The 27,347-nt window shown below is 52.5% G+C and overlaps 2 protein-coding genes across 5 annotated transcripts; one reads left to right on the top strand and one right to left on the bottom strand.

Moving 5' to 3' along the window:
• Window positions 1-25,792, top strand: ARMC7 (armadillo repeat containing 7). Of its 3 annotated transcripts, none has more exons than XM_037993258.2 (3): window positions 1-651; window positions 735-814; window positions 24,004-24,261. In XM_037993258.2, exons 1-3 carry the CDS (start codon window positions 21-23, stop codon window positions 24,142-24,144), a joined length of 852 nt encoding a protein of 283 aa, XP_037849186.1. In that variant the 5' UTR covers window positions 1-20; the 3' UTR covers window positions 24,145-24,261. The 3 variants fall into 3 exon arrangements, with proteins under 3 accessions (XP_037849186.1, XP_037849185.1, XP_072861145.1); XM_037993257.2 differs by lacking the exon at window positions 24,004-24,261 and adding an exon at window positions 4,244-5,685 and having other exon boundaries at window positions 12-651; window positions 735-878; XM_073005044.1 differs by having other exon boundaries at window positions 19-651; window positions 735-878; window positions 24,004-25,792.
• NT5C (5', 3'-nucleotidase, cytosolic) lies at window positions 25,793-27,347 on the bottom strand. 2 transcript variants are annotated; one of them, XM_008011785.3, is made up of 5 exons: window positions 27,106-27,327; window positions 26,738-26,838; window positions 26,603-26,663; window positions 26,309-26,423; window positions 25,793-26,201 (listed from the first exon to the last, which is right to left on the bottom strand). In XM_008011785.3, the coding sequence occupies exons 1-5, from the start codon at window positions 27,277-27,279 to the stop codon at window positions 26,047-26,049; spliced, it is 606 nt and encodes a 201-aa protein (XP_008009976.2). In that variant the 5' UTR covers window positions 27,280-27,327; the 3' UTR covers window positions 25,793-26,046. The 2 variants fall into 2 exon arrangements, with proteins under 2 accessions (XP_008009976.2, XP_008009977.2); XM_008011786.3 differs by lacking the exon at window positions 26,309-26,423 and having other exon boundaries at window positions 26,611-26,663; window positions 27,106-27,347.

The following is a 27,347-nucleotide window of genomic DNA, read 5'->3' as shown; positions in this document are numbered from 1 at the left end:
GCAATAATTTGCAGCTGGACATGGGATATGGGAGACAAGGCTGCTCCTCGCAGTACACCCACCCACGCCCACACCTCCCTCGGCGAAGCGTGTCGCAGCGGGTTCCAGCGCAGGGTAAAGAGCTTCCGCGACCAGAAAACCGAAAGCGCGCCGCGCACGCGCGCCAAGGAGTTCGGCGACTGCCCCGCCCCTTCCGCGCCTTTGGGGGTGGGGACAGTGCGGCTTCCGCTGGGAGCCTGGAACCGAGCCCGGCAGCCGGGGGCTGGGCGCCAGTGCCCACTCCGCTAGCCCCAACCCGCAGACGGTTCCCTGTCTCCCGCGCCCCAATTTCGATTTTCAGACCCAACTCCTACAGGATTCTGAGACCCCGGCCCATCTCCCCACATCCCATTTCCAGCTGCAAATTACTGCAGAGTCTGAACCCAAGAAAGAAACCCGTTTGCCGTCCCCGCGTCTTCCCTCGCCAGACAGGTGGAGGGTGGGTGAGGGTCTCGCTCGGCTTTCCCCCTGCACCTTTCCTACCCTCCCGCCCGTCCCTGGGGTCCTCCGTCACGCCGGCCATGGCCCAGAAGCCGAAGGTGGACCCCCACGTCGGGCGTTTGGGATACCTGCAGGCGCTGGTCACGGAATTCCAGGAGACCCAGAGCCAAGGTGAGAGCCACGGTGGGACCAGGTGGCAGGGTCGACTGTGACCGCCGCCCGGACCTGGCTCCAGTGCGGCTTTCCCGTTGCAGACGCCAAGGAGCAAGTCCTCGCCAACCTCGCCAACTTCGCTTATGACCCCAGCAACTACGAGTATCTGCGGCAGCTGCAGGTCCTGGATTTATTTCTCGATTCGCTGTCGGAGGAGAACGAGACCCTGGTGGAGTTTGCTATTGGTAAGGGCTGGGCCCGTTCGCTAGATACCTAAATGGGCCAGGGTGAGATAAGTGAGTTAGAAGTGAGTCCTTGGGGCCGGGCGTGGTGGCTCACACATGTAATCCCAGCACTTTGGGAAGCCGAGGCGGAGGGGGATCACCTGAGGTCAGGAGTTCGAGACCAGCCTAGCCAACATGGCAAAACCTCGTCTCTACTAAAAGTACAAAAATTAGCTGGGCGTGGTGGCGAGTGCCTGTAATCCCAGCTAAGCGGGAGCAAAAATTAGCCGCACACAGTGGTGTGCACCTGTAGGCCCAGCTACTCTGGAGGCCAAAGCAGGAGGATTGCTTGAGTCCGGGAGGCAGAGGCCGAAGTGAGCTGAGACTGCGCCACTGCACTCCAGCCTGGGCGACGGAGTGAGACCATGTCTCAAAAAAAGATGTTTTAAAAAGAGCAGTTTTGTAGCCAGGCGCGGTGGCACACGCCTGTAATCCCAGCACTTTGGGAGCCCGAGGCAGGCGGATCACCTGAGATCAGGAGTTCAAGACCAGTCTGGCCAACATGATGAAACCCCGTCTCTAACTAAAAATACAAAAATTAGCTGGGCGTGGCGGGTGCCTGTAATCCCAGCTACTCGGGAGGCTGAGGCAGGAGAATCACTTGAACCCGGTAGGCGGAGGTTGCTGTGAGCCGAGATGGCGCCACTGCACCCCAGCCTGGGCAACAGCGAGACTGTCTCAAAAAAAAAAAAAAAAAAAAAAAAAACCAATTTCAGGTGGGTGAGGTGGCTCACACCTGTAATGTCAGCACTTTGGGCGGCCGAAGCAGGCAGATCACTTGAGTCCCAGAGTTCAAGACCAGCCTGGCAAAACCCCATCTCTGCTTAAAAAAAAAAAAAAAAAAAAAAATTAGTCTGGCGTGGTGTCCCAGCTACTCAGGAGGCTGAGGTGGGAGGATTGCTTGAGCCTGGGAGGACGAGGCTGCAGTGAGCTAGGATTGGGCCAGTGTACTCCAGCCTGGGTGATAGAACGAGAATCTGTCTTAGAAACAAAAGTAACTCATATTTAGTGTTTTCATATCAGGAGAAGCAGAGATGGCTTGCAGTCTGTAACTTATGGCTTCTTTTGTAGTTATGATCTTAAGACCTATTGATTTATTCACTGGGCAGATACTGGGCATGTACCGTATATGCAAACTACTGCTCTAAATGCTGGAGTATGGTGAACAAGTTAGGGAAAGTGTTTGCCCCTCAGGAGCTTACATTCTAGTAGGGGGGACAGGTGGTTAGCAAACAAAAAAGATGATGCTCAGCAGGAAATAAATGCGGTGATGAGAGACAGCAGTAGAAGGTGGGGGTTACATCCGTTTTGGCCATCATGAGAAAGGCATTTTAGCAGGGACACAGCATGGGCAAAGGCCTTAAAACAGGAAGGAGCCAGAAGGAAGACGAATGTGGCAGGATCATTGTAGTGAAGTGAAGAATGGCACAAAAAGAGTTTAGAGAGTTAAGCGGCACCAGAGCTTGCAGGAGCTTAGATCTAGGCCGTGGGAAATAGTTTGAAGCAAACAAAATTTTGAGAACAAACAAAAATTCCTTTTTCAAGCCATGCACAGTGCTCATCTGTAGCCCCAGATACTCAGGAGGATCGCTTGAGCCCAGGGGTTTGAGGCTGTAGTGTGCTACGATTGCATGATTGCACCTGTAAATAGCCACTGCACTCCCACCTGGGCAACACGCACGTAATCACCTGGCTGAAGTCTTGTCAGGCTTCTCCACTGTAAAATTACTCTTTCTTTCCCCTCTTTATGTATTATGTATTATACCCATTGGAAGGAAGTCACTACATAAATTATCTTAAATCTTTTTCTTTTTTTTTGAGATAGGGTCTCACTGTGTCACTTAGGCTGGAGTGCAGTGGTGTGATCATAGCTCACCATAAATTTAAACTTCTGGGCTCAAGCAGTCTTCCTGCCTTAGCCTCCCGAGTAGCTGTGACTACAGGTGGACACCACCATACCCGGCCTTTTTTTTTTTTTTTTTTTTTAATTTGTTTTCAAGAGGATCTGAGTGTGTTGCCCAGACTGGTCTCGAACTCGGCTTTTTTTTTTTTTTTTTTTTTTTAATTTGTTGTCGACACAGGATCTCACCGTGTTGCCCAGACTGGTCTCGAACTCCTGGCCCCAAGAGATAAATCTCTTGTAACCCTAAACAGACCCTCATTTCATAACACTGATTCTTGAAGGCCCCAACCAGGAATGCAAATGTTCCCCCTTCCGGTTTGTCTCATTGCCTCTTTGTGGTTTGTTTCTTTATCCCCTTTATTTTCTATAATCTAGAAATTGGGTTGAAGGTCTTGATAGGATCAAGTAACACATTTTATTTTATTTTATTTTTATTTTTTTAAATTTTATTTATTTTATTTTATTTTATTTTTATTTTATTTAATTTTTTTTATTTTATTTTTTATTTATTTTATTTTATTTTATTTATTTTTATTTTATTTTTTATTATTTTATTTTATTTTTATTTTATATTATATTATATTATATTATATTATATTTTTTGAGATGGAGTCTTGCTCTGTCACCCAGGCTGGAATGTGGTGGTGCGATCTCAGCTCACTGCAACCTCTGCCTCCTGGGTTCAAGCAATTCTCCTGCTTCAACCTCCCGAGCAGGTGGGATTACAGGCGCCCACCACCATGCCTGGCTAATTTTTGTGTTTTTAGTAGAGATGGGGTTTCATCATGTTGGCCAGGCTGGCCTCAAACTCCTGACCTCAGGTGATCTGCCCGCCTCAGCCTCCCAAAGTGCTGGGGTTACAGTCGTGAGCCACCACGCCTGGCCCGAGTAACACATTTTTAAAAATACATTATTATAAGTGTGATTCAAATTTTTCAAAGACCGCCCAGGTCTCCTCTAAAGAGGAGAGGAGAGGAGGTTCCTGGGACTAGACTACAAATGAGGGTCTTCTCTCCATGAGGGGGCTCCAGCACATGTGTGAGCAGATTCACACCCCCACAGACAGCTGCCCCTTGGCCACTCCCTGGGTTTGGAAGTGCGCACACCAACGGTGGCATTCACCCCTGGGAGTCAGGATCCAGGAAAGAGGCCCATGCGGCCGTGGGAGCAGGTTTAGGGCCTGGAGCTCCAGGTACAGGGGAAGGGCGGCCCTGGGCTTTGGGTGAGTTCCCTGGACTTACTGCCCTGCAGAGGACCAGAGTGGGGCCTGCTAAAGCCAAGCCAGCGCAGGAGCCCTAGTTGCCCAGGTCCCCGAGTGATGCCAGCTCCTCTAGAAGATTATTATGCCAAACAAATATTCTAAAAAGTTGGTCTCTAAAATGTCCTCCATCCCCTCTCTTTTCATGCCTCTGCCCACACACAGCTGCTGCTTTTTGAATGGTGACTGTGGCCCCTACAGATGCATGTGGCTAAACCTCCACCAGGGGGCGATAGAGCTCCTCCAAATCAAGCCGCTGACCCAGGAGAAAAATTGGCGGAAGTCACAGAGCAGTCCCCACAAAAAATGTTTACCAAGTGGAGTCTTTCCTGCTGGCGTTTCCTCAGGGTCAGGAAGCAACTTTCCCAGGACAGGGGTACCCTGAGGTCCGGGTCCACTGAGCTATGGGGGCGGCGTGGGCCTGGCCTGGGTTCTTGCCACCCTGGGCAGCTTCCCCGCGTGGGTGACTGAGCCCCAGCGTCTCCACTTCTCAGCTGATTCCTAGCTGACTCCTGTCCCTTCTCCGAGCGTGGTTTCCTCACCTGCCTTGCCTGCCTCGCAGGTGGTTGTGGGAGCAGAAGTGTGGGTGTGTGTGTCTGTGCATCTGCGTCTCTGTGCAGTTACTTTATCTAGAATTGTTGGGGTCATTATCACCAGTTTTACTTTTCCCAACCGTTTTTTCCTCCTTTTTTTCTCTTCTTCTGCCAGAGCAAGCCTCGCCCCGCCCCAAGCACAGTAGCTTTCTCAGCATGGAATCCCTCCGTGGGACCCTCTGCAGATGAAATTTCTCGTATATTTATTATGCGTAACTGAGAAGGAGAGCCCCCACGTATTTTCTTACTGGCGGCGTTTCCCTTTCTCTTAGTGTCTCTGCTTGGGGATCCCCGACAGGCACTTATTCTGCTGTTTCCGGAGAAGGCTCCTGCTGCGCTTTGGGCTTTGAGTCTTTTATCCCCTTTGGCAGCCCTGAGATTGTGACCTCCCTGAGCCTGAGCCAGCCTTGCTTCTGTCTGCATGGCTTGAGTGCTTAGGCCTTTTGGCCTAGGGAGGAGGAGAGAAGGGGAAGGAAAAGCAAGGGATCTTCATTTAATAAGTGTGGAGTCCTGGCCATGACTTGGTGCAGCACCCCTGAGCAGGGTTGGTTCAGGAGGCTCACACCTGTAATCCCAGCACTTTGGGAGGCCCAGGCAGGTGGACCACTTAAGGTCAGTTCGAGACCAGCCTGGCCAACATGGCAAAACCCCGTCTCTACTAAAAATACAAAAATTAACTGGGCATGGTGGTGCGCACCTGTAGTCCCAGCTACTTGGAAGCTGAGGCAGTAGAGTCACTTGAACCAGGAGACAGAGATTTCAGTGAGCCAAGATCACGCCACTGCACTCCAGCCTGGGTGACAGAGTGAGACTGTCTCTTAAAAAAAAAAAAATACAAAAAAAACTAGCCGGGCGAGGTGGCGGGCGCCTGTAGTCCCAGCTACTTGGGAGGCTGAGACAGGAGAATGGCGTAAACCCGGGAGGCGGAGCTTGCAGTGAGCCGAGATGGCACCACTGCACTCCAGCCTGGGCGACAGTGCGAGACTCCATCTCAAAAAAAAAAAAAAAAAAAAAAAAAACCCGTATCTGCTTGGTTGAGCAGGGTGGTTCATACCTATAATCCCAGCATTCCGGGAGGCTGAAGCAAGAGGATCGCTTGAGTCCCCAGGAGTTCGAGAGGAGCCTGGGCAACATAGCAAAACCCTGTCCCTACAAAAACAAACAAAACAAATGTCTGCTTGTTGGCAAACAGCACAGTGAGTTGGACGAGAGCTGGGCGTTGGGGTCAGGCAGGCAGGCATCTGGGTGTGGGCTCTTCTCCAATCATCTGTCAGATGGGGACAGTGCCCGCAGCTGCTTCACGTCGAGAGAATTGAATGAAGCACTACAGTGCTCTTTTAGGGTCAGTGTCTGCAGCCGTAGACAGGATCCCCTTGGTTGTCATCCAAGACAAATGATACCCAAAACCCTTTGAGGGTAAGCAGTCGCCCCTTCTCCCAGAGCGGTGAGGTGGGGGATGGGATAACGTCCTATCAAGGGAACCACTCATCTGCTCCAGGAATTCTTACCTTCTGGAAAAACATCACGGAATGACAGGAACGCCGATCCTCAGCCTCCCAGAGGGTGCCCAGGCAATGTTATGTGGGGAGAGCCTGGCTGCTGGCCTGGTGCTGTTGTACCCCTATCACAGATGGCATTAGCTCACACTTGGGGAGCACCCACTGGGTGCCAGGCGCTTGCTTCTTTTTTTTTTTTTTTTTTTTTTTTTTTGAGACGGAGTCCGGCTCTATCGCCCAGGCTGGAGTACAGTGGCCGGATCTCAGCTCACTGCAAGCTCCGCCTTCCGGGTTTACGCCATTCTCCTGCCTCAGCCTCCCGAGTAACTGGGACTACAGGCGCCCGCCACCTCGCCCGGCTAGTTTTTTTGTATTTTTTAGTAGAGACAGGGTTTCACCGTGTTAGCCAGGATGGTCTCGATCTCCTGACCCTCGTGATCCGCCCGTCTCGGCCTCCCAAAGTGCTGGGATTACAGGCTTGAGCCACCGCGCCTGTGCATTGGAGATAGTACTGAAGTAGATGTGCTTATACTGCCTTCTTTCCAATCAGGACTTTGAGGCTTAGGGAGGTTCCGTGGGCTGGCCAAAGGTTTAAAGAGTACCAGATCTAGGCTGGGCGTGGTGGCTCATGCTTGTAATCCCAGCACCTTGGGAGGCCAAGGTGGGCGGATCACCAGAGGTCGGGAGTTTGAGACCAGCCTGACCAACATGGAGAAACCCCATCTCTACTAAAAATACAATTAGCTGGGCGCGGTGGTACGCACCTATAATCCCAGCTACTCGGGAGGCTGAGGCAGGAGAATCGCTTGAACCCAGGAAGCAGGTTTGAGGTGAGCCAAGATCGCACCATTGCACTCCAGCCTGGGCAACAAGAGTGAAACTCCGTCTCAAAAAAATAAAGAGTACCAGACCTGAGACTTAAACCCAAAGCAGTCAGAGTCTACAAGCTATTCCCTTGGCCGTTTTCCTGCCCTTACAGGAGTTCCAATTCCTAGGATTGTGGAGTGAAAGGTAGGAAGTTTACTCCAAATGGCTCATTTTATCAATAAGGAAGCTGTGGTGCAGACATCTGCCCCTTGTCTGGCTGTCACAGGCCAGCGTGAGAATGCAGGCTTCCTTCCGTCTGTGCCTGCAGCGGCCACGCTCACAGGTGCTCTTCCATGCTGGCTTTGCTGTGGCAGCTCTGAGGCCTGCTCTTTGGCCCAGCATTCTGCCTCCTGTCTGAGGGCTGGAAGCTGGATGCTATGCAACCAAATGGATTGGCTCACCCTGCATACTAAGGCCAATTACTGACAAAATTGCAGTGTGAGAAAGTGAGGCTTTGTTTTCTGTTTTTTGTTTGTTTGTTTGTTTTTGAGACAGAGTCTCACTCCATTGCCCAGGCTGGAGTGCAATGGCACGATCTCGTCTCACAGCAACCTCTGCCTACCTGGTTCAAGCAATTCTGCCTTCAGCCTCCTGAGTAGCTGGGGTTACAAGCACCTGCCACCACACCTGGCTAATTTTTGTATTTTTAGTAGAGATGGGGTTTCGACATGTTGGCCAGGCTGGTCTCGAACTCGTGACCTCAGGTGATCCGCCTGCCTTGGCCTCCCAAAGTGCTGGGATTACAGGTGTGAGCCACTCTGCCCAGCCCAAAGTGAGGCCTTTATTGCGGGATGACAAGCAAGAAGAATCCAGCAGCTCATGCTTAAGACCCAAACTCCCAGACGGCTTATGGGTAAGGGTGTTTAAAGGTAGGAGGCAGAGGTTACAGACAAAGTTTTAAATCAACACCAGGAGGCTATATATTGGTTTGGCCTAAGAAGGCAGTATGTCTCCAAGGGATGGGCTCATAGGTAGGTGGCTTCAAAGATTTTCTGGTTTGTGATTGGGCAGGGAGGTGAGGCTTTGTCTACAAATTTGGCATCAGCAAAAAAGAATGTTAGCTATGACCTGTGAGCGTGTCCCCTAGGCCCCTCAGGGAGTCTGGAGAGTGGTCAGAGTGCAGTTTTCAGTTCCCCTTATCTGAGGTCTCAGTGCCAGGGGAACTGTTTGTTGGGGGTCCAGGTTTCTGAAAAGCAACTCAAGGACAGATGTTAAGATGTTATCTTTAGGCTGGGCGCAGATACTCAACGCCTGTAATCCCAGCACTTTGGGAGGCTGAGGCAGGTGGATCACTTGAGCTCAGGAGTTCAAGACCAGCCTGGCCAATATGGTGAAACCCCATCTCTACTAAAAATACAAAATCTAGCCGGGCATGGTGGCAGAAGCCTGTAATCCCAGCTACTCGGGAAACTGAGGCAGGAGAATCGCTTGAACCCAGGAGGCAGAGGTTACAGTGAGCAAAGATCGTGCCACTGCACTACAGCCTGGGCGACAGAGCAAGACTGTCTCAAAAACAGACAGATGTTATCTTTAATTTCTGTGGGGGAACCAGACATCCCCTGATTCTGACTTCCTTGGCTATTGTTTTAAGCTAACTGTTACCTTCTTGCTTATCAAGTTGTTCATTTGCTTCTCAGGGCTAGCTAGGTGCCTGGAATTTCATGAAGGGACTCAAGATTTTCCTTTATTTCCATGCTTGGGGGCCTGCAGGCCCCTAGAGAAGCCCCTGCTCTCTCGATGTCAGGCAGGGCTTCAGTCTGGCCCTAGCTGCCACCCTGCTGCCACTGCAGTTCCACCCATCAGCGGTGGCAGCGGAACTGCAGTGGCAGCAACCACTCACCAGCAGCAGCCTGGCCTCGCTCACCTTCCTCTCTGGGGGGGGTCTCCTGTGGCTTCCTCTCAGTTGCCTGCCGTGGGCACGCCACAGCCGTGAGGAAGAATCCGGTTACAGCGATTGCGGAGAACATGCATGAGTTTTCAAGTCACTGGCCTCTTGTGGCCTCTCGTGGATTTGCCCATTTAGAGCAATTGTAGAACTAGTTTATTGACCCTTTCCTGTGCTTCTGGCTGCCTTTTCTCCCCAGGGTGCAGGGTTCTTGTTTGGGTGCTATTGGGATAAAAGTTGCCTCTTCTGGACGCCCACCCAGTGCACACCATGTGCTCACCACACGCCCACCTGAACCCGCCCTGCCCACAAGGCCTCTGAATCTGTCATTAACAGCAAGGCAGATGGTTCTAACCCCTTTTTACATATCAGGAACCCCCACCACCAAGTGAGGGCAAGTCCACTGCCTGGAGCTCCCGCTGTTAGTGATGACTGGAGCCAGGATTTCGCCCCTGTCATCCAGGATCCAAATTCCGTGCCCCGGGAACCCAGCTGGCACCAGGCTCAGACTCTAGTCCCTTGTTCTTTTTTTTTTTTTTTTTTTTTTTTGAGGCAGAGTCTCTGTCACCCAGGCTAGAGTGCAGTGCTCACTGCAACCTCTGCCTTCCGGGTTCGAGCGATTCTCCTGCCTCAGCCTCCTGAGCAGCTGGGATTACAGGTGCATGCCATCACGCCCAGCTGATTTTTTTCTATTTTCAGTAGAGACAGGATTTCACCATATTGGTCAGGTTGGTCTCAAACTCCTGACCTGATGATCCGCCCACCTCGGCCTCCCAAAGTGCTGGGATTACAGGCATGAGCCACCCCGCCCAGCCTCTTCCTGTGTTCTTTGTCTCTATGGCACCTTGCTGCCTCTGCCACATCCCTGAGTGAGTTCTGGTGGGAAGTAATTTCTGCTGCAACTGGTAGTGCCCACAGTCGGGGGCCACATTGTACCAGTGTTACAGAGGAACTGCCACTGGGGCTGGGTGCAGTGGCTCATGCCTGTAATCCTAGCACTTTGGGAGGCTGGGGTCGGAGGATCACTTGAGCCCAGGAGTTTGAGGCCAGCCTGGGAAACATAGTAAGACCCCATCTCTACAAAAAAAAACTATAAAAAATTAATGAGGCATGGTGGTACACGCCTGTAGTCCCAGGTACTTAGGAGGCTGAGGCAGAAGGATCACTCGAGCCCAGAAGGTGGAGCCTGCAGTGAGCCATGATCACAACGCTGCCCTCTAGCCTGGGTGACAGAGCAAGACACTGTCTCCAAAAAAACCACAAACCAAAAAAGAAGGAACAGACACTGGGAGGGTGCCTTGGTTAGGCCAGAGCTGCCCTTGTTTGGGATGTTAGATGGGAGGTGGATGAATTATGGAAACTAGATGTAAAGCCAAGATCTCAGTAAATAGTCGTTGAATGAAAGAATTCTGAGTTGAAGTCCTAAATGAAAGCATTGGTAGCCTTTGGAATTCATTTGGGAGTATCTGCCCACAGCACCATTTACTGACTCTTAGATGTCCTGTATACCTGCACCATCCTAGATGTTGCATGGAGATATGAAGGAATCAGGAGATAATTTTCTGCTTTCATGAAAACTGATTGAATCCAAGAGAATCATAGATTACTTAGCAGTTTTGTTACTGAAACAGTTTAAAGGTCGGGTGCGGTGGCTCACGCCTGTAATCCCAGCACTTTGGGAGGCCGAGGCGGGCGGATCACGAGGTCAGGGGATCGAGACCATCCTGGCTAACACGGTGAAACCCCGGCTCTACTAAAAAATGGAAAAAATTAACCAGTCATGGTGGCGGGCACCTGTAGTCCCAGCTACTCGGGAGGCTGAGGCAGGAGAATGGTGTGAACCCGGGAGGTGGAGGTTGCAGTGAGCCGAGATCGCACCACTGCACTCCAGCCTGGGTGACAGAGTGAGACTCCTCAAAAAAAAAGAAAAAAAGTTTTAAGAAAGTGGCCTCCTAGAATTCAGGTCAGTCTCTTTCCTGTGTTCTGTTTCCTGCAATACATGTAGCTGCCACCAGAAGGTAGTGGTGTTCCGATAAAGGCTGATGAATGAATCCTCATCAGCCTTTGGAAAACAGTATTTTGGGCTGGGAACGGTGGCTCATGCCTGTAATCCCAGCACTTTGGGATGCCGCGATGGGTGGATCATTTGAGGTCAGGAGTTTGAGACCAGCCTGACCAACATGGTGAAACCCCATCTCTACTTAAAATACAGACAAAATTAGCCAGGCGTGGTGGTGCATGCCTGTAATCCCAGCTACTTGGGAGGCTGAGGCAGAATTGCTTGAACTCAGGAGGCGGGGGTTGCAGTGAGCCAGTATCCTAGCTAGGTGACAGAGTGAGGCTCCATCTCAAAAAAGAAAAAAAAGGCCGGGCGCGGTGGCTCACGCCTGTAATCCCAGCACTTTGGGAGGCCGAGGCGGGTGGATCACGAGGTCAGGAGATCGAGACCATCCTGACTAACACGGTGAAACACCGTCTCTACCAAAAATACAAAAAATTAGCCGGGCATGGTGGTGGGCGCCTGTAGTCCCAGCTGCTCAGGAGGCTGAGGCAGGAGAATGGCGTGAACCCGGGAGGCGGAGCTTGCAGGGAGCCGGAATCGAGCCACTGCTCTCCAGCCTTGGCAACGGAGCAAGACTCCGTCTCAAAAAAAAAAAAAAAAGGAAAAGGAAAACAGTATTTTGTAAAGTTGAGGATAGCAGGCGCACCCCATGACCCAGCATTTAAATCCATAGGGCTAGGGTACATTCACATGCAGTGAAATGCCACCAGCAGTACTGTCTGTAACAGTCCCGAACTGGAGACAGTCAGGAGAATGGATACTGACATCACAGGATATTTTTCTTTTTTTTTTTTTTGAGACGGAGTCTCGCTCTGTCGCCCAGGGTGTAGTATAATGGTGTGATCTCGGCTCACTGCAACCTCTGCTTCCTGGGTTCAAGTGATTGTCCTGCCTCAGCCTCCCGAGCAGCTGGGACTACAGGTGCCCACCACCACACCCGGCTAATTTTTGTATTTTTAGTAGAGACGGAGTTTCACCACATTGGCCAGGATGGTCTTGAGCTCCTGACCTTGTGACCCACCCACTTCAGCCTCCTAAAATGCTGGGATTACAGGCGTGAGCCACCGTGTCTGGCCAGGTATTTGTACTATTTAGCAACGAAAATGAAATCTACAGTTGCACGCAACAATCTTACAAACATAATATTTAGCAAATGATGCTATACACATAGTAATACTTACAGTGTGATTAGGAAGGTGTGCACCTCTGAGGGAGGGAGAGGATTGGATCAGAAAGGCACATGTGAAGGCTTATGGATCACCTCAGTACTGGCTACGCAGGCACTTGCTTTCTCGTTGATAAACTGCCTGTATGTGCCGGCACTTTTCTGTGTGTGAGGCTGCAGGTCTGGCACTGCCAGCCCCTAGCTCTGAGCAGGTGCATGCTCACTCCACATCACCTGTGTGTGCGAGCAAGATGTGCTGATCACATCATTTACTTTCTCTGCCCATTTTACTGGTGAAGAAACCAAGGCTTAGAGAAATTCAGTAGCTGGCTCTGGTCACCTGGTCCTCAGTGACAGTGCTGGGGTTCTCACTGGGTCTGCCGGACACAGAGCCCTGCTTCCTTTCTGTATTGGGCGGCTGCCCTGTGTCTCCTTCTCTTACTGATCCTGGGCCACACGTCTTTCTGCTTCAGAAGAAGTTCTCCTGCCATCCACATGTAGCGGGATTCCCATCTCAGGAAGGAGGTGACATTGAGATTCTCGCTCCATTAATCTCTCCCTGGATGTCTCCAGCCACTTTCACCATTTGTTCAGCAGGCTAGATTCAGGCTGTCGCCGACCTACGCAAAGGCCACCTCCCCATATGCCCTGACTCCCAGACCAATTCCCCCTCCCTTTAGTACCAGGCACAAGCAGGGTACATGTGTGTGCACGCTGTCTATGTTAATACATAACTGGTTCAGGTGGTATGAAATTCAAAGAGTCGTGAACAGTAGCTCTCCCTCAGTAGCTTTTTCCAGAGGCAACCACAAGTATTTGTTTCTGTGTGCTCACCAGGGATATTTTCAGGATTTATAAACAAATATGTATACAGTAAATTTCCTGCATGTTACACACATGTGGTGGCATGCTGTCTCTATATGCTGTATCTTTTTTCTTTTTTTTTTCTTTTTTTTTTTTTTTTTGAGACAGAGGGTCGCTCTGTCGCCCAGGTTGGACTGAGGTGGCCGGATCTCAGCTCACTGCAAGCTCCGCCTCCTGGGTTTACGCCATTCTCCTGCCTCAGCCTCCCGAGTAGCTGGGACTACAGGCGCCCGCCACCTCGTCCGGCTAGATTTTTGTATTTTTTAGTAGAAACGGGGTTTCACCACGTTAGCCAGGATGGTCTCGATCCCCTGACCTCGTGATCTGCCCGTCTCGGCCTCCCAGAGTGCTGGGATTACAGGCTTGAGCCACCACGCCCGGCCTGTATCTTTTTTTCAAGACAGTCTCACACTGTTGCCCGGGCTGGAGTGCAATGGCAGGATCTCGGCTCACTGCAACCTCCACCTCCTGGGTTCAAGCGATTCTCCTGCCTCAGCCTCCCGAGTAGCTGGGATTACAGGTGCCCACCACCACGCCTGGCTAATTTTTTTTTTTTTTTTTTTGCGACGGAGTCTCACTCTGTTGCCCAGACTGGAGTGCAGTGGTGCAATGTCGGCTCACTGCAAGCTCTGCCTCCTGGGTTCACGCCATTCTCCTGCCTCAGCCTCCCGAGTAGCTGGGACTACAGGCGCCCACCACCTGGCTCAGCTAACTTTTTTGTATTTTCAGTAGAGACAGGGTTTCACCATGTTAGCCAGGATGGTCTCGATCTCCTGACCTCGTGATCCACCTGCCTCAGCCTCCCAAAGTGCTGGGATTACAGGCGTGAGCCACCGCGCCCGGCCACGCCTGGCTAATTTTTTGTATTTTTAATAGAGACGGTGTTTCACTATGTTGGCCAGGCTGGTCTCTAACTCCTAACCTCAGGATCTGCCTACCTCAGCCTCCCAAAGTGCTAGGATTACATGTATGAGCCACTGCGCCCAGCCTCTGTATCTTTTTTTTTTAACTTAGCAACAAATTTTGACACCCTTGCCCTGTCGGTCAGTAAAGAACTGTCTTGTTTAAATGCTGTGTGACAGGCCAGGCACGGTGGCTCACACCTGTAATCCCAACACTGGGGAGCCCTAGGTAGGTGCATCACTTGAGGCCAGGAGTTTGAGACCAGCGTGGCCAACATGGCAAAACCCCATCTCTACTAAAAATACAAAAATTAGCCGGGCATGGCAATGCATGCCTATACTCCCAGCTACTCGGGGGGCTGAGGCAGAAGAATCGCTTGAACCCGGGAGGGGGATGTTGCAGTGAGCCGAGATCGCGCCACTGCACTCCACCCTGGGCGACAAAGCACAACGCTGTCTCAAAAAAAAAAAAAAAATTATGAAAAGCCGTGATGCATAAGTCAAAACTGTATTACAGGGTATTTTCAGAAGTCTCACCTCCATTCTGGTCCCTTCTCCCTTGTTCCCTGTCTCATACTAACCCATTTCCTTATTACACGTTGGCGTCTTGCAAGGGTGAGTTCATACACGGAGGTGTGTTCCTCTTCACCCTGCCTTCTTACACAAAGGGTAGCTTACTCTATGTACTGTCTGTCCTTCAGACTTGAAATCGAAGGAGACATTTGCAAGACACTAAAGGAAAACCCAAGAACAAATAATCCGTTGTGAAGAGATATATATAATATATAATATAATATATGTAATATAAAATATATATGTAATATATAATATATATTATATTTATTATATATAATATAATACTTGTTATGTAATATATATATATATATATATTTTTTGAGATGAAGTCTCGCTCTTGTCCCACCAGGCTGGAGTACAATGGCGCGAGCTTGGCTCGCTGCAACCTCCGCCTCCCGGGTTCAAGCGATTCCCTGCCTCAGCACCCCCGAGTAGCTGGGATTACAGGCGCCTGCCATCATGCCTGGCTAATTTTTTGTATTTTTAGTAGAGACGGAGTTTCACCGTCTTGGCAAGGCTGGTCTAGAGCTCCTGACCTCAGGTGATCCACTGGCCTTGGCCTCCCAGTGTGCTGGATTACAGGCGTGAGCCACCCCGCCCGGCCCCCTGTGAAGACTTTGACCCTGGGTTGATTCATCTCAGCATGGGCGAGTCCCCAGATGTAGCTGTATCTTGAGCTGCCCTCACCGAGGACCTGCCCAGCCACCAGGTGCCAGGTGCCAGCTAAGCGCTTGTCAGAAGCATCACCTTGTTTTGTTGTTTTGTTTTGTTTTTGAGATGGAGTCTCGCCCTGTTGCCCAGGCTGGAGTGCAGTGGCACGATCTGGGCTTACTGCAACCTCCGTCTCCCGAGTTCAAGCTATTCTCCTGCCTCAGCCTCCCAAGTAGCTGCGACTACAGGCGAATGCCATCATGCCCAGCTAATTTTTGTATTTTTAGTAGAGATGCAGTTTCGCCATGTTGGCCAGGGTGGTCTTGAACTCCTGACCTCAGGTGATCCACCCTCGGCCTCCCAAAGTGCTGGGATTACAGGTGTGAGCCACCGTGCTCGACCACCATCACCTCATTTAATCCCTGGGACCATCCTTTGACCTTCCCCTCATGGTCCGGGTTGTCGCTGCCTGCACCAGTGCCCGACATGGCGTGTGAGCTGAGGTCACCCACCTGACCTCCCCGAGTCTCCAGCTTTCTCATCTTGCTTTCATGTGGGGTTTCCTCTTTTGCCTCCCTCAGGGTTCTCATATAGAGTTCCTGTGTTTCCTGAAGTCTCGAAGGCCCAGCCCTTGCTGCTTGTTTTCTCTGTCTTGTCCAGAGCATGTTCATTAGGCAGTCAGAACTTGTTCTGTTTTCTGTTTTATAATCGTTTTTAAGATTGCAGTATGGCGGCGGGGCCCGGTGGCTCATGCCTGTAATCCCAGTTCTTTGGGAGGCTGAGGTGGGTGGATCACGAGGTCAGGAGGTCGAGACCATCCCGGCTAATACAGTGAAACCCCATCTCTACTAAAAATACAAAAAAATTAGCCGGCCGAGGTAGCGGACGCCTGTAATCCCAGCTACTCGAGAGGCTGAGGCAGGAGAATGGTGTGAACCTGGGAGGCAGAGCTTGCAGTGAACCAAGATGGTGCCACTGCACTCTAGCCTGGGCGACAGAGCGAGACTTGGTCTCAAAAAAAAAAAAAAAAAGATTGCAGTATGATCAACAGAATAAAATGCACATATCTTAAGTGCCAGTTTGGTGAATGTTGAAATTCACTGAGCTATGTGTACATCCATGTAAGCAGGTTCTAAACCAAGACGTAGAAATTCCCTTCACACCCACGCTGGGTCAGTATCTCCCACTCCAAGGCAACCACTATTCTAACCTCTATCCCCTGGATTTGTTTTGCCTGTTCTTGAACTTCATACAAACAGAATCATGCAGGATCTACTCTCGTATCTCGTTTCTTTCACTCAACATTACGTTTTTCAGATTCATCTAAATTGTTGCAGTATCATCGTCCATTCCTTTGGATGTGCCACAATTTGTTTATCCATCTACCTGTAGAGGGAGATTTGAGTTGTTCCTAGTTTGGAAGCTTTATGAATGAAGCTGTTAGGATCATGTTCATACAAATACGTACTCATTTCTCACCTAGGAGTGGAGTTGCTCAGTCCTAGGGTAGATGTGCGTTGAACGTCATGAGAAGCTGCCAAATCACTTTCCACGTAGTTACACCAGGTTATGCTATATGCTCCACTTCCTTGCCAACACTTAGTATTGGCCATTTCTTTTGTTTCTGAGATGGAGTCTCTCCCTGTCCTCTACGGTGGAGCACAGTTGGCGCAATCGTGACTGGCTGCAACCTCTGCCTCCTGGGTTCAAGCGATTCTCCCACCTTAGCCTCCCGAGTAGCTGAGGTTGCATGTGTGCGCCACTACGCCTGGCTAATTTTTGTATTTTTAGTAGAGACAGGTTTTCGCCATGTTGGCCAGGCTGGTCTGGAACTCCTGACCTCAAGTGATCCACCCGCCTCGGCCTCCCAAAGTGCTGGGATTACAGGAGTGAGCCGCCATGCCTGTCCCCGGCTTTTTTAATTTTTAAAAGAATATCTGTAGGGATAACAGTTTCCTATTTATTGAACACCTGCTACATGCGAGGCTGCCGATAGAGAGTGAGACAAGGCAGAGTCCCCATTCTCACAGAGTTTATAGTTTAGTGGAGCAACAGCCAATAAACATTTTGACAGATAACTACTGTAATGTCAGCAAGTGTGAGGGAAAGAAGCAAAGCCTGGTGCAGGGGACGTAGTTGGGGGCAGGTTAGGTGGTCACAGAAAGCTCTCAGAGTAGGTGGCATCTTAGCGGGCCTATCTTACTGTATGTACAATCTGGTGTCCTTCCCTCCTTCATCTTAAATTACAGGCATTTTCTGCCGGGCGCGGTGGCTCACGCCTGTAATCCCAGCACTTTGGGAGGCCGAGGTGGGCGGATCACAAGGTCAGGAGATCGAGACCATGGTGAAACCCCGTCTCTACTAAAAATAGAAAAAATTAGCTGGGCGCAGTGGCGGGCGCCTGTAGTCCCAGCTACTCGGGAGGCTGAGGCAGGAGAATGGTGTGAACCCGGGAGGCGGAGCTTGCAGTGAGCCGAGATTGCGCCACTGCACTCCAGCCTGGGCGACAGAGCGAGACTCCGTCTCAAAAAAAAAAAAAAAAAAAAAAAAAAAAAAAAAAAATTACAGGCATTTTCTAACATGAATTATTCTTTGAAGACTTTTTTTTTTTTTTAATTTTTGAGGTGAAGTCTCACTCTGTCACCCAAGCTGGAGTGCAGTGGCGCAATCTCGGCTCACTGCAACCTCCACCTCCTGAGTTCAAGCAATTCTCTTGCCTCGGCCTCCTGAGTAGCTGGGACTACAGGGATACACCACCAGGCCCAGGTATTTTTTTTTTTTCTTAGTAGAGACGGGGTTTCACTATATTGGCTATGTTGGTCTTGAACTCCTGACCTTGTGATCCACCCACCTCGGCCTCCCAAAGTACTGGGATGACAGGCATAAACCACCACACCTGGCCTTTGAAGACTTTTTTTTTGTTTTTTTTGGTTTTTTTGAGAGTTTCGCTCTGTCGCCCAGGCTGGAGTACAGTGGCGTGATCTCTGCTCACTGCAGGCTCCGCCTCCCGGGTTCAGGCCATTCTCCTGCCTCAGCCTCCCGAGTAGCTGGGACTACAGGCGCCCACCACCGTGCCTGGCTAATTTTTTGTATTTTTAGTAGAGACGGGGTTTCACCGTTTTAGCCAGGGTGGTCTCAATCTCCTGACCTCGTGATCCACCCACCTCAGCTCCCAGAATGCTGGGATTACAGGCGTGAGCCACCACGCCCAATCTGAAGACATTATTATTATTATTTTTTTTTTTTTTGAGACGGAGTCTCGCTCTGTCGCCCAGGCTGGAGTGCAGTGGTCGGATCTCAGCTCACTGCAAGCTCCGCCTCCCGGACTCATGCCATTCTCCTGCCTCAGCCTCCCGAGTAGCTGGGACTACAGGCGTCCGCCACATCGCCCGGCTAGTTTTTTGTATTTTTTAGTAGAGACGGGGTTTCACCGTGTTAGCCAGGATGGTCTCGATCTCCTGACCTCGTGATCCACCCGTCTCGGCCTCCCAAAGTGCTGGGATTACAGGCTTGAGCCACCGCGCCCGGCCCATTATTTTTAAGAACTGTAAATATTGCCAAACATAGCAGCTCACGCCTGTCATCCCAGCACTTTGGGAGGCCAAGGCACGAGGTCAGGAGTTCGAGATTAGCCTGGCCAACATGGTGAAACCCCCGTCTCTACTAAAAATACAAAATTAACTGGGCGTGGTGGTGCATGCCTGTAATCCCAGCTACTTGGGAGGCTGAGGCAGGAGAATCACTTGAACCCAGGAGGTGGAGGTTTCAGTGAGCCGAGATCGTGTCACTGCACACCAGCATGGGCGACAAGAGCGAGGCTCATACTCAAAAAAAAAAAAAGTACTCTATACTGCTTCATCATATACATGTTCCATAATTTAGCCGTCTGACTATTACTGAGCATTCTAAGAAGCTCCCAGTTTCCACGTTGCTCTTTTTCCATGGCCTTCCTCAGTTCTTCAGGGCAGGTTCACACAGGTAGACCCAGGGAGAAGCTCAAAGCAGCTGTGGCTGTGGCCTCTTGTGGGTCCTCTGGCGCCATCTTGGCTCATCTTTCTGCTCCAGGTCAGCCTTCCTGCCCTGAAGCTCTCTGCCCTTTTCTTTTCTGGCCCTCACCCCCTTCTTCATCTCTAAGGGACACTGCCTACCAAGCAGAGGGACTTCTTTTTTTTTTTTTTTTTTTTTTTTGAGACAGAGTCTTGCTCTGTCGCCCGGGCTGGAGTGCAGTGGCCGGATCTCAGCTCACTGCAAGCTCCGCCTCCCGGGTTCACGCCATTCTCCTGCCTCAGCCTCCCGAGTAGCTGGGACCACAGGCGCCCGCCACCTCGCCCAGCTAGTTTTTTTTTTTTTTTTTATTTTTTAGTAGAGACGGGGTTTCACTGTGTTAGCCAGGATGGTCTCGATCTCCTGACCTCGTGATCCGCCCGTCTCGGCCTCCCAAAGTGCTGGGATTACAGGCTTGAGCCACCGTGCCCGGCCAGCAGAGGGACTTCAGGAAGGTCCCTGCTACTGCGGAGGGTGCCCAAGCAGCTGGTGAGCTCCGGCAGGCACCCGGCCCATCCTTGGAGACTCCCGGGCCTCTGCGTGGGGAGGGTGGGAGAGAGTGGCTTTCCTGAGGCCGCCTCCTGCCCCCACCCTCTGGTTTTCTGCAGTCTGGGTGGCCGTGTCCTGCCCAGGTGCACCTGGGTGTGGTGATGACTCAGCTGGCAGGCCGTGACTTGGGCTTCATCTTATCACACTTTACACAGAGAGAAATCCCATCACCCCACCCGCAGTCCAGTGTGCACAGGAGGCTGCTCCCCTGTCAGCTCAGGAGACATGCCGCGGGTGTGTCTGAGCAGCTGAGTCCAACCATAGCACTGCCACTGCCCCTGCTCCAGGCTGAACCTGGCATTTGCCCAAGGCTGGATGAGCTGTCCTTACTGCTTCCAGAGGGCCGCCATTTCCCTTGGGAGGGGCAGAAGGCTCCCCTTCTTTAGCGTTGTGGGCAGCTCACTCAGCCTCTCATAGCCTTGACTTCTCCCACGGAAATGGGGGTGATGATAGCACTTGTTTCTAGGGTTCAGTCATGTGTCCAGTGCATGCTCAGTGAAGTGTCCACAGTTCCAGGAGCTTGAGCCCTGCCTTACAGCTCGTGGTGGAAGGACAGAAGGCAGCCATGCTAGGGGCCACCCTGTGCTTTAGGAAGTGCTGAGGTGGGACTGGCAAGGGAGGCTCCAAGGGCCCCATGGGGAGAGGCTCTCAGCCAGTGCCTAGTTGCCCTCTGCTGCTGCTTCTCTTTCTCAGGACTCCAGAGAGGCCAAAGAGCCCCCTCTGTCTCTCAGACATGTCCTGCCTATGAGCTGCAGCCCAGATCTAAGAACTACAGAAGTCCAGGGTGGGCGGGATGTCAGGGAGCCAACCTGTCCAGACCCCTGACCATCCATGGTTCTTTCAACCCTTTCCCCCCCGGGTCAGTGCTTAAAGAACTGGGTGACAAAGGGCCACCCCGACATGGCAGAGCGCCTAGTCTGGTATCCCAGGAAGACGCAACTCACAAGGAGAGCCGTGGAGGGCTTGTTAGCAGCAAGAGGGTGTCAGCGTGTGACAGCTGGGGGCTGAAAGGTCTCAGGGATGGACTGAGGTTGGCGACTGCAGTGAGTGCCAGGGAGAGGGAAGAACAGACAGGACAGCTCAGGGGTAAGGAGCACACGGGGGTCTGGAATTTACTCCACATGCAGTGGGATCCTGTAATAATGTTCCTCCAGCTGGGCGCGGTGGCTCACGCCCGTAATCCCAGCACTTTGGGAGGCCAAGATGGGTGGATCACCTGAGGTCAAGAGTTTAAGATCAGCTGGCTAACATGGCAAAACCCCGTCTCTACTAAAAATACAAAAAAATGAGTCAGGCGTGGTGGCATGTGCCTGTAATCCCAGCTACTCGGGAGGCTGAGGCAGGAGAATCACTTGAACCTGGGGGGTGGAGGTTGCAGTGAGCCAAGATCGCGCCACTGCACTCCAGCGTGGGCGACTGAGCGAGACTCCGTCTCAAAAAACAAAAAAGTTTCCCCAAAGCAGGACCAGTCTGACCCAGGTGCTGCTCGGGAGCAGGGGGCAGAGTGAAACCTTGGCAGGCTCCTGCCCCCGTCAGTGGAGGAGGGTCCTTGGCAGGGGCACCATGGGCACCTCTCCCTCCGGCTGGGGAAGGTGTCTTAGTTGGGTTTCAGGTTCAGGTAAATCTTCTCTGTTAGTTTCCAGAAAAACAGGGCAAGTGGGTAGAGCTGTGGCCTTCACTCCTGATTGGTCCCTCAGGACACTGGGCATGTTTTGCAAATGAGCTGAGAGGTGGCTTCCTCCAGTGAGCAGGAACCAAAGGGAGGGGTACCGCGATGACAGAAAGCTGCGTTAGGATGCACGGAAAGTCATCTTCCCGCAGTGAGCAGCCAGTGCTGAGCAGAGTGACCCCCAAAACAAGGTAGCATCTGTCCCCAAGGCCAAGAGGTCATTACACTGAGGGGGCCTGACCTGAGGGAATGGGGGTGGGATTCCGGCCACATTACCTGAGCACATGAGTTCTTTGATGCAGAACCAACCACTGATGTCTCACTGTTGCCTTTTCTGTTTTCCTCCAGAATCCTAGTAACGGTGACATGGAAATAACATTAAAATGCTCTAATCTCTTAATTACAGTACATAAGTCAAATGGTACACTCCTTACCATTAATCTACAATGACTGCATAGCCATGAATGTGCATTTATTGGCATGGAAAGATGTTCACAATACATTGTTTTGGGGTTTTTTTGGCTTTGTTTTGTTTTTGAGATGGAGTTTCACTCGTTTGCTCAGGCTGAAGTGCAATGGCACAATCTCGGCTCATTGCAACCTCAGCCTCCTGGGTTCAAGCGATTCTCCTGCCTCACCCTCCCTAGTAGCTAGGACTATAGGTGGGCTCCACCATGCCCCGCTAATCACAATATATTGTTAAATGTAAAAAGCTGGGGCGGGCACAGTGGCTCATGCCTATAGTCCCAGCACTTTGGGAGACCGAGGCAGGTGAATCACCCGAGGTCAGGAGTTCGAAACCAGCCTGGCCAACATGGTGAAACCCCATCTCTACAAAAACTACAAAAATTTAGCTGGGCGTGGTGGCACATGCCTGTTATCCCAGCTACTTGGGAGGCTGAGGCAGGAGAATCACTTGAATCCAGGAGGTGGAGATTGCAGTGAGCCGAGATCACGCCACTGCACTCCAGCCTGCGTGACAGAGCAAAACTCTGTCTCAAAAAAATTAAATAAATAAAATAAAAGCTGGCGTAAACCATGCACAGTGGTGCATGCCTGTAGTCTTAACTCCCAGGGAGGCTGAGGCAGAAGTATGACTTGAAGCCAGAAGTTCAAGACCAGACTGGACAACATAGGGAGACCCGACCCCATCTCAGAAAACTGACCAAGCAGCAAGCAGAGTATCCCATTTTTACTAAATACTTACATGTATTCACATATTTCAGATTGTGGGATGAAAAACCAATGTTCAGTCAGCCGCCTGACATTTGAGACGTACTATTGCTCTGTCGCCCAGGCTGGAATGCAGTGGTGCCATCTCAGCAACCTCCACCTACCGGGTTAAGCTATTCTGCCTCAGCTTCCCAAGTAGCTGGGATTATAAACATATGCCACCAGGCCCAGCTAATTTTTGCATTTTTAGTAGAGATGGAGTTTTACCATGTTGGCCAGGCTGGTCTGGAACTCCTGACCTCAGGGTGATCCATCCACCTCGGCCTCCCAAAAGTGCTGGGATTATAGGCGTGAGCCTATAATTTGTTTGTTTTTGAGCCATTTGTTTTTGAGACAAAGTCTCACTCTGTCGCCCAGGTTGGAGTACAGTGGTGCGATCATGGCTTACTGTAGCTCTACCTCCTGGGTTCAGACAGGCCTCCCACCTCAGCCACTCAAGTAGCTGGGGCTACAGGCATGTACCGCCACGCCTGGCTAATTTTGTGTGTTTTGGTAGAGCCAGAGTTTTGCCATGTCGCCCAGGCTGGTCTTGAATTCCTGGGCTCAAGGGATCCTCCTGCCTTGGCCTCCTAAAGCACTGGAATTACAGGTGTGAGCCACTGTGCCCAGCCCATTCTAGTATTTTTACCAGTTTTATTGCTATATTATGGACATAATAAACTGTACATATTTAAAGAGTACAATTTGATAAATTTTGGTGTAAGTATATACCCATGAAACCATCATCTTATATGTTTATAATTTTTATAAATTGTTCTAAGGTGATGATACATTATAGGTTTTTAGTTTATTTTTTTGAGATAGGGTCTCACTCTGTTGCCCAGTCCGGAGTGCAATGGTGCAATCTCAGCTTACTGCACCCTCCGTCTCCCAGATTCAAGCGATTCTCCTGCCTTAGCCTCACAAGTAGCTGGGATTACAGGCACCTGCCACGCCCGACTGATTTTTGTATTTTTAGTGGAGACAGAGTTTCACCATGTTGGCCAGGCTGGTCTCGAACTCCTGACCTCAGGTGATCCACCCACCTCAGCCTCCCAAAGTGCTGGGATTACAGGCGTGAGCCACTGTGCCTGGGCCGGCCTTGTTTTAGGTTTTTACATTTAAGAAAGGGAAAAAAGAAAGCGTATCAGCCATTGAACTGGCTGAACCGAGAAAGGGATTTGTGCGCACCTCTGGAAGGCTGGGCTGTGGCAGGCAGGAGCAGGCAGGCCTTTCTAGAACCGAGGAGGCAGGAGCCGGAATGGGCTTTGGATCGCTTGTGCTGGGACCAGCTTCTCAGCGGCCTGGGCCCTCCCTGGGGTTCATGAGCTGGGGAGCTGGCAGGAGGCCCGGGGCTACAGCATCCAGATTCTTCCTTGGTCTCCCACAGGAGGCCTGTGCAACCTGTGCCCAGACCGGGCCAACAAGGAGCACATCCTGCAGGCAGGAGGCGTCCCACTCATCATCAACTGCCTGTCCAGCCCCAACGAGGAGACGGTGCTGTCTGCCATTACCACGCTCATGCACCTGAGCCCGCCGGGCCGCAGCTTTCCCCCGGAGCTGACCGCCGCGCCCGTGGTGCAGTGCATGCTTCGCTTCTCCCTCTCGGCCAGTGCCAGGCTCCGGAACCTGGCACAGATCTTCCTGGAGGACTTCTGCTCCCCACACCAGGTGGCCGAGGCCCGCAGCCGGCAGGCGCACTCTGCCCTGGGTATCCCACTGCCGAGGAGCATGGCCCCACGGCAGCGCTGATCCACGGGGACCACGAGACTGTAGCACCCCTACTGCCGGAGACCACGGTCCTGATGTGGACACAAGGAACAGGGGGAGCATATGCTGCCCCACTGGTGCCTTTTCAGCCATTTGAAAGGCGGGTTCTTTCAGCAGGACAGGCATTTACACTGTGATGAAACGCCGTCGGGAGTGAGGAAGCCAGACTCCGAGGCACGCGGAGATCAAAGTGGAGCTGCTTTCACAGGCCGGCACTCTCTACTCTACGTCTGGTGCCACCACTGCCAGGCTCAGGCCCTGGTGTAAGAAGTGGCCAAGTGCCTGGACCCAGAGGCTTCGCAGTACAGTGTTCTCAAGAGCTGGGACTGAGGCTTAGGAGAGCTGCCTTTGCTGCGGGAAATCAGGGATTATCCCTTAACAGAAGTGTCTGGAGTAGTTTTCAGGGATAGGAATGAGATGCCTCATGGTAAAAGGATCTCACCCTGGGAAGATGTGGTGCCCCCTTCGGGGCTGTGGATACCTCCCCCAGGGGCTCACCAAGCTGGGCATTTGGGCCTGGTGGATGCCAACCTGGATAACCTGTGGCCCAGCATTGACTGTCCACCCAGCCCTGCTATCTGCTAGGCACCATGATTCCAAGATGAAGATATGGTCCCTGCCCTTGAGTGACAGCCCAGTGACTTAATGTGGCCATTGGGCATCAAGCACAAGGCCATGCAGGTGATGGTATGTCAGAGTAGAGGTGCCAGCCCTGGGAACTGCATCTTCTCCCCTTGCCACCCCACGGCCCCAGCTGAAGGCTTTGGCCCTCCTCCTCTCCCCTCACCACTCCACCGCCCCAGCTGAAGGCTTTGGCCCTCCTCCTCCCCCCTCACCACTCCACCCCCCCAGCTGAAGGCTTTGGCCCTCCTCCTCCCCGCTCACCACTCCACTGCCCCAGCTGAAAGCTTTGGCCCTCCTCCTCCCCCCTCACCACTCCACCCCCCCAGCTGAAAGCTTTGGCCCTCCTGCTCCCCCCTCACCACTCCACCCCCCCAGCTGAAAGCTTTGGCCCTCCTCCTTTGCTGTCACACTCAGTGATGGGGAGCCCTACCCCAGAAGTGTATCTCATGAGGGACACAGTGAAAATGGTGCTCAAGGGAGACAGGAAGAGACAGCAACATAAAGGATGTGGCTTCATGTCCACGGTGCCACCTGGTCAACAGAAGGTGCGTGGGACCTGATGGAAAGTTGCTCAGGGAAAATGGGGGGTCCTTGCCTCTTGTGTACCTCCTCAAGGCTGACCCCTTACATGGCCCAGGAATGGCAGGTGCTACAAGAATGATATCCACATGGGCATGGAAATGGTGCAGATTCAGGGACCACTGGGCTCAGAGGGGAGGGAAGGGCTCATCAGCACCCACCCAGGGAGCCTGTCCCTTTATGTTCCCGAATAAAGGGTCCTAGAAGACCAGAAAGCCAAGGTCTTTTATTAAAGGGTTCCAACTGGTTTTCCCACTATTTCCACGCAAGCCAGGGGCCAGCGGCAGCCTCTCGGGAGGTACCGGGTGGCTGGGCCTGGGGCCCGGCAGCACAGCGCTTAACGGTATCTGCCTGTTCCACTCCACAGGGCCAGAGGCACCAGCACGATGCCGCCCTGACTCGGCTGTGTGGTGGCCCCTGCCCGCCCTTCAGCTCCAGCTGCTGCCGGCGGCATCCCCGCTCATTCCCGCTGCGCGGCTCCTCGCTTGCTGTCTAAGATCTCCCTCCAGTTGTCACTCCAGGAGAGCAACCGTCTCTTTGTCGGGGGCAGGACCAGGTGCCGATTGTGACAGCAGGTGAACAAGATGTGCTCCCAGCGCGGGGTCGCCTCGTTGCCTGGGACAAGAAAGGCAGCGCTGACATCTGTAATGGGCATGATTACTTCCTCTCCCTAATCAGGGCAGGCTAGAGGCCTGGAGGCTGCCAAGGATAACGGATCCAACCTCGAATTGTGTCCTTGTCATCAATGAGTAGGTCCCCCAAGACCACCGTCTTGTCCCTTGTCAGGATAATTCGTTCTACGAACTGGGGCCCCAGGTGCTGCTCCACCCAGCGGTACTGTGTAGAAGACACAGGTCTGTGAGCAGGGCCTGATGGGAGCCGGAATTCAGGGACAGGGAGTGGGGTCTAAGCCTTTGAGAGCCCTCCACCCCCGACCTTCTGGGTTTCTGGTGGTTTCTTTTTAAAATCAGGATTTAGGCAGCTCCACGTGCGGAGTAGGGGCGGGGCAGCCACACCTTCTCACCCACACAGTGGTCGTACTTCAGCAGGGGGCTGGTGCAGATGAAGACCTCCGTGCTGCGGAGAAGGTCGCGGTTACCACCGAGAGCCGGGAGCCCGCCCAGGACTCCGCCCGCCCCCTCTCTCCTTACTCCGGTAGGTCGTTCATCTCCCGCACAGCGTCCAAGGCCCCCGGGATGGGCTCCAGGTCCAGGAAAAAGCCCGGGGCTTCGTACACACTGGCCACTTTATCCTGAAAGACAAGAGTTCTGGGTCGCGGCTTCTGCCTCCGGCAGATCCAGTTCCCACGAGGACTCGCAGGGAGGTTCCTGGGGGCTCTGGGCCCGGGCTCCGAGCTGCGGAGGGGTCTTTGGTCAGGGGCACGCGCCCAAAGGCTCCTCCCCCGGGTGCGCTGCCCGCGGGTGCCAGGGTAAGGGCTCTGCGCCCTTCACACAGAAGGGGGTGACCCCGGGAACGGAGCGAGCCGGCCCTGCCCGTGTGGGGACCCCGCGCCCCCTACCGCCAGGTCGGGCCGCAGGGCGCGGTACTGCTCGCGGGCCAGGAAGCCGCGGCGCTGCTCCAGCGGCACGTGTGGCTCCTCAGGGAAGCGGCGGCGGAAGCCCCGCAGAAGGCCGGCCTCGAAGTCGGCCAGGACGCCGTCCATGTCCACCAGCACGCGCACGCGCCGCGCCATCGCCGCTGGGCCGGGGCTGCGGGCTCTCGGCGTCTGGGGGGCGCGGGCCCGGCCGGAAGCGCGGGGAG

This window comes from Chlorocebus sabaeus, chromosome 16 (assembly GCF_047675955.1).
Source record: "Chlorocebus sabaeus isolate Y175 chromosome 16, mChlSab1.0.hap1, whole genome shotgun sequence".
Lineage (NCBI taxonomy): Eukaryota > Metazoa > Chordata > Mammalia > Primates > Cercopithecidae > Chlorocebus > Chlorocebus sabaeus.
This window is presented reverse-complemented; position numbering and strand designations above follow the sequence as displayed.